The sequence below is a fragment of the Chiloscyllium plagiosum genome, chromosome 9, assembly GCF_004010195.1.
Source record: "Chiloscyllium plagiosum isolate BGI_BamShark_2017 chromosome 9, ASM401019v2, whole genome shotgun sequence".
NCBI lineage: Eukaryota > Metazoa > Chordata > Chondrichthyes > Orectolobiformes > Hemiscylliidae > Chiloscyllium > Chiloscyllium plagiosum.
In genome coordinates this window covers 29,289,206-29,295,273 of record NC_057718.1, presented here as the reverse complement: position 1 = coordinate 29,295,273, position 6,068 = coordinate 29,289,206, and the positions used below count along the sequence as shown (strand labels likewise).

At 42.4% G+C, this 6,068-nt stretch overlaps 1 protein-coding gene across 5 annotated transcripts in view; it reads left to right on the top strand.

Moving 5' to 3' along the window:
* LOC122552723 (tetratricopeptide repeat protein 7A-like) overlaps nt 1-6,068 on the top strand; it is a 421,938-nt gene that overhangs the window by 20,484 nt on the left and 395,386 nt on the right. For 4 of the 5 annotated variants that reach the window (XR_006312460.1, XR_006312459.1, XM_043695624.1 and 1 more), the window contains exon 3: nt 1,391-1,559. Coding sequence is in view for 2 of the 5 variants with exons in the window: in XM_043695624.1 (XP_043551559.1) it covers nt 1,391-1,559 (169 nt within the window). In the remaining 3 variants the exon portion in view is untranslated. Of the gene's footprint in view, nt 1-1,390; nt 1,560-6,068 lie in introns of those variants that run through there. The other variant, XM_043695625.1, reaches the window with a different exon arrangement.

The following is a 6,068-nucleotide window of genomic DNA, read 5'->3' as shown; positions in this document are numbered from 1 at the left end:
GTTCACCCCCAGGTTCACCTAGCTCCTTTCCAGCTGGTACCCGTTCACCCAGCTCCCCTCCAGCTGGTACCCGTTCACCCAGCTCCCCTCCAGCTGGTACCCGTTCACCCAGCTCCTCTCCAGCTGTACCTGTTCACCCAGCTCCTCTCCAGCTGATGCCATTCACCCCCAAGTTCACCCAGTTCCTCTCTGGATGGTACTGCTCACCCCCAGGTCCACCCTATTATGCTCCCGCTACTCCAACTGAGCTTTCATCAGGTAATTATAAGGTTTGCTTTTGCTGCTACTGTTCAGCCCAGGTTCACTCTGCTGTGCCTCGACTGAGCAGCTGAACAACTGAGTATAATTGGAACTGCAGTGGAGGTTACTCCATCACACCCTAATTGGTGCCTTGTGAGAGTCTGGAGGTGAATTACCTGCCAAACAATTCCCAATCTCTGATCTGCTTTTGTCACCAATGATTATATGGATGATCTAGTTCAGTTTGAGGTCAGTACTAACTCAGAGATTCAGTGATTGCAATTTCTTTGCAAGTTAATAGAGGACAATTAGATTTTCTCTTGCTGGAGGTGGCATCACTGCCTGGCATGTGTGGCGCAAACGGTATTTGCTACTTATCAACCTAAACCTGAATGTTGTCCTGGCTGTACTGGATGTGGTCATGGACGGCTTTCGAACCTGAGGGTTTATGGTATGATATTGAAAACTCTGGAATCACCAGTGAATATTGATGGGAAGGTCATTGAAGCAGCTGAAGGTTAACGGGGCCTAGGACACTATTTTGAAGGTTCTTGTGGTGCAGTGATAGTGTACTTACCTCTGAACCAGGAGATCTGGGCTCAAGTGCAACCTGCTGCAGTGAGTGCAACAACATCTTTGAGCAGAGGGAAAAAAGCAACTCTGAGGCACCCACTGGGCCTCTTATGGTGTGGTCTGGATCAAATCCTACCTGTTCTAGCAGTGTGTAATAACATTTCTGAGCAGGTGGATTAGTAAAATCTACTCTGAGGAAGTGCTGCAACCATGCCTCCGCTCCCCGCCCAACCCCCAACTCCTGCTGAGTTCAGTGTTGCTAAGGGGCTCCTTGATACCACGCTCAGTGAAATGCTGGCTTGATATCACAGCAGTTACTGCAATGGAACTTGATGAACGCCATCAACAATGCCACATTTCTTCTTATATTATAGTAGATTCTGCATTGCAGAATGTGAGAAAATATGACTTGCTAGCAATCTTATAAATAGTGAATGGCTTATTATTATGTAGATGAGACCAAACCTGAGACTATAGATTTTATCCTTGCAATTTATTCAAAATGAGGTACCAAGTTTTGTTTTCAAGTAGAAATAAGTTACAATAGGTACAAACACCTATATTTTTCCTCTTTCAGCACAATCTGATGACTGAAGCCATTCTTATCTTAGCAAAACTGCATTTTGTGGAGGGGTCATATCGCGATGCACTCAGCATGTATGCCCGAGTGGGAATCGATGACCTTTGTGTTGAAGATGAACCAATTTATAAGAAAAGACTCTTAGCGGAAGCTTTTGTTATTAAAGGTAACTACGTTCATTTTATTTTACTGTGTAGCATCTTGAATGGCAAGTTTAGTACATCTGTTGAAAGATGAAAAACTAAGGTGAAACTACAGAGAACTACAGCTAGGTGGTTTTAAGATGCTAAGCAGACTTCAAAAACCTTTGGAAACGTTTTTTGCATGGTATTCTTTTACAATATCGTAAGTTGCTGATGGACATTCTTGTGGCTGTACATCTGTAAAAATAAATCTGTCTTGATTCCCAAACCTGTTGCTTACAGCAATCCCAATGCTAAATGATATTTTAAATATTATTAAAACTGTGCCTGTAATTGTCTCCCACTGTCCCCTTCATATTGAGGTGCAATTCCAAAGATACAAGCTACCTTACCCAAACAACAACCTGGATAATGACAACCGGCACAATTTTGGAGAGTGTGATGATAAAGTATAATCCAGTAGCGGTCAATAAGTATTAGAAGTATGATGTTGGGTGAATCTTTCTCATTCTTAGAGCCTTAGAGTTGTACAGAATGGAAACAGACCCTTGAGTCCAAATGGTCCATGCTGACCAGATATCCTAAATTAATCTAGTCCCATTTGCCAGCATTTGACCCATATAAATCCTTTCTATTCATATACCCATCCAAATGCATCTATGTGAAAAAGTTGCTCCTTAAGTCCCTTTTATATCTTTCCCCTCTCACCTTAAAACTATGCCTTCTGGTTTTGGACTTCCCTACCTTGGGAAAAAGACCTTGGCTATTCACCCTATCCATGCCCTTTGTGATTTAAAAAACCTCTATAAGGTCATACCTCAGCCACCGACGCTCCAGGGAAAACAGCCCCAGCCTATTCAGCCTCTCCCTATAGCTCAAACCCTCCAACCCTGGCAACATCTTTGTAAACCTTATGTGCACTTTTCAAGTTTCACAACATCCTTCCTTTCCAGGGAAACCAGACCTGAAGACAGTATTCCAAAAGTGGCCTAATCAATATTCTGTCCAGCTGTAACATGACCTCCAACTTCTCTACTCAATGCACTGACCAGTAAAGGCAAGCATGCCAAATGCCTTCTTCACAAAATGTCTACATGTGACTTCACCTTCGAGGAGCTATGAATCTGCATCCCAAGGTCTCTGTTTGGCAACACTCCCCAGGACTTACTTCAGCTTAGAAAAATTGTGGCTTACTTTAGTAATGATCCTATCAGAAAGATGTTGTGAAACTTGAAAGGGTTCAGAAAAGATTTACAAGCATGTTGCCAAGGTTGGAGGATTTGAGCTATAGGGAGAGGTTGAATAGGCTGGGGCTGTTTTCCCTGGAGCGTCAGAGGCTGAGGGGTGATCTTATAGAGGTTTATAAAATCATGAGGGGCATGGATAGGATAAATAGACAAAGTCTTTTCCCTGCGGTGGGGGAGTCCAGAACTAGATGGCATAGGTTTAGGGTGAGAAGGGAAAGGTAGAAAAGGAGACCTAAGGGGCAACCTTTTCACTCAGAGGGTGGTGCGTTTATTGCAACAATTGCAACATTTAAAAGGCATCTGGATGGGTATATAAATGGGAAGGGTTTGGAGGGGTATTGGCTGGATGCTGACAGGTGGGACTAGATTGAGTTGGGATATCTGGTTGGCATGGATGAGTTGGACCGAAGGGTCTGTTTCCATGTACATCTCTGTGACTCTATAACTGTGTTGCTGCATTGACTGAGTTCAACAAACTGCAGAGTGAACATTGAATTTGTATTAGGTTTGCTGGCCTATGTAGCTCAGTTGAATTCTGCACAATGAGTCTGTTCTTTTAGGAATTCTGAGATTAACTTGGTGGGATGGTGGTGGTGTTATGCAATAGCACTGTACAGTTAATCAGTACTAATGACATCACTGATTTTTTTTCATATAGTCTGCAGCATATTATATCCAAACCCCTAGTTGAGGTTTCCCCAATTTGTTATAGTTCCAGACAGGAGGCCCCAAACTATTAACATTAACCACCCCACCACCCAGAGGTTCTGTTTTAAAAGGAATTAATTTAACAAAGGTTTCTCGAATTAATAGAGAGTGAATTTACTAATTATAAAATACAAGAAAAGTTAGAAATCCTGTACACTCGGATTAGAACTAAGAGGTGAGATCAGAAAGGTAAAAGTTTTAAAAATGATGTTCAGATTAGTGGTTGAATTATTCACAAAGAGCAGATGGTTGAATGTTACATCCACAATAGTGAAAGTTACCGATAGTGTTGACATCGGTAATTGAACATTTGGTTTCACAATTCTTACTTCTGCAGTTTGTTTGAGGTCCTGTTGTTCTGATTCCTTTCTGGGTGATAATTGAATGACTTTGACCTTCATAGCAATCAATTGTTTGAGCTCAGGCTTGTACACATACGAACATTCGGTGTCAATAGCCCCTTTCCTAGTATGTTAGAAATTGGATTTTTAATCATGTCTTTTTGTATTTTTCCTTTAGAAGAATACACAATGCATCTGTAAGTTGGGACATACTCAGCAGGGTTTGACTTGCTCTTCAGTCTCTTGTTATCATGGTAGTCACGAGATCACAAACTAGTCCATTTTGACTTCCCTTTTCTCCTGCTTGAAATTCCTTTCATATCATAGGTGTAATTTCCCACGGGTCCCTCCAGAATTTTAGTCTGTATCAGCTTTCTTTTTTTTACATAACACATTCTATAATTACAAGTTAAAAATGTCCACAATACTTCAGGGTTCTGACCCATGGTCATGTTAGCTGTTTAAAAACTTGGAATATTTTGAACTCATAAGATTGGACCACATTCCTTATTAGAAGTACAAGTATCATTTGAATTTCAATCCCATGTTCAGTATCTCATTCAAATGGGAGTAGTTTCATTGCAGTGTAATACTATATACTTTCAGTGCAGTTTATTGCTTGATATGAATAGTTATCGCAAACCAAACTTAAGAGCATTAATTATGATATTTAGAGTCATAGAGATGTACAGCACGGGAACAGATCCTTCGGTCCAACTTGTCCATGCTGACCAGATATCCCAACCCAATGCAGTCCCACTTGCCAGCACCCGACCCATATCCCTCTTAACTCTTCCTATTTGTATTCCCACCCAGATGTCTTTTAAATGTTGCAATTGTACCAGCCTCCACCACTTCCTCTGGCAGCTCATTCCACACATGCACCACCCTCTGCGTGAAAAAGTTGCCCCTTAGATCTCTTCTGTATCTTTCCCCTTTCACCCTAAACCTATGTCCTCACGTTCTGGACTCCCCCACCCCAGGGAAAGGACCTTGTCTATTTATCCGATCCATATCCCTCATGATTTTATAAACCTTTATAAGGTCAACCCTCAGCCTCCGCTCCAGGAGAAACAGCCCCAGCCTATTCAACATCTCCCTTTAGCTCAAATCCTTCAACCCTGGTAACATCCTTGTAAGGCTTTTCTGAACTCTTTCAAGCTTCACAACATCCTTCCGATAGGAAGGAGACAAGAATTGCATGCAATGTTCCAAAAGTGGCCTAACCACATGTGGCAGCAACATGACCTCCCAACTCCTGTACTCACAATACTCTGACCAATAAAAGAAAGCATACCAAACGCCTTCTTCTCTATCCTATCTACCTGTAACTCTACTTTCAAGGAGCTGTGAACCTGCACTCCAAGGTCTCTTTGTTCAGCAACACCCCCCAGGACCTTACCATTAAGTGTACAAGGCCTGCTAAAATTTGCTTTCTCAAAATGCAGCACCTCGCATTTATCTGAATTAAACTCCATCTGCTACTTCTCAGCCCATTGGTCCATCTGATCAAGATCCCGTTGTAATCCGAGGTAACCTTCTTTGTTGTCCACTACACCTCCAATTTTGGTGTCATCTGCAAACTTACTAGCTATACCACTTAAGCTCATATGCAAACCATTTATATAAATGATGAAAAGTAGTGGGCCCAGCACCGATCCTTGTGGCACTGCACTGGTCACAGGCCTCCAGTCTGAAAAACAACGTTCCACCACCACCCTCTGCCTTCTACCTTTGAGCCAGTTCTGTATCCAAATGGTTAGTTCTCCCTGTATTCCTTGAGATCTAACCTTGCTAACCAGATTCCCATGGGGAACCTTGTCAAACGCCTTCCTGAAGTCCATATAGATCACATCAACCGCTCATCAGTCCTCTTTGTTATTTCAAAAAAACTCAATCAAGTTTGTGAGACATGATTTCCAATGCACAAAGCCATGTTTACGATCCCATATTACTCCTTGCTTTCCAAATACGTAGAGTCATAGAGTCTTGGAGATGTACAGCATGGAAACAGACCCTTCGGTCCAACCCGTCCATGCCGACCAGATATCCCAACCCAATCTAGTCTCACCTGCCAGCACCCGGCCCATATCCCTCCAAACCCTTCCTATTCATATACCCATCCAAATGCCTCTTAAATGTTGCAATTGTACCAGCCTTCATCACATCCTCTGGCAGCTCATTCCAGATACGTACCACCCTCTGCGTGAAAATGTTGCCCTTTAGGTCTCTTTTA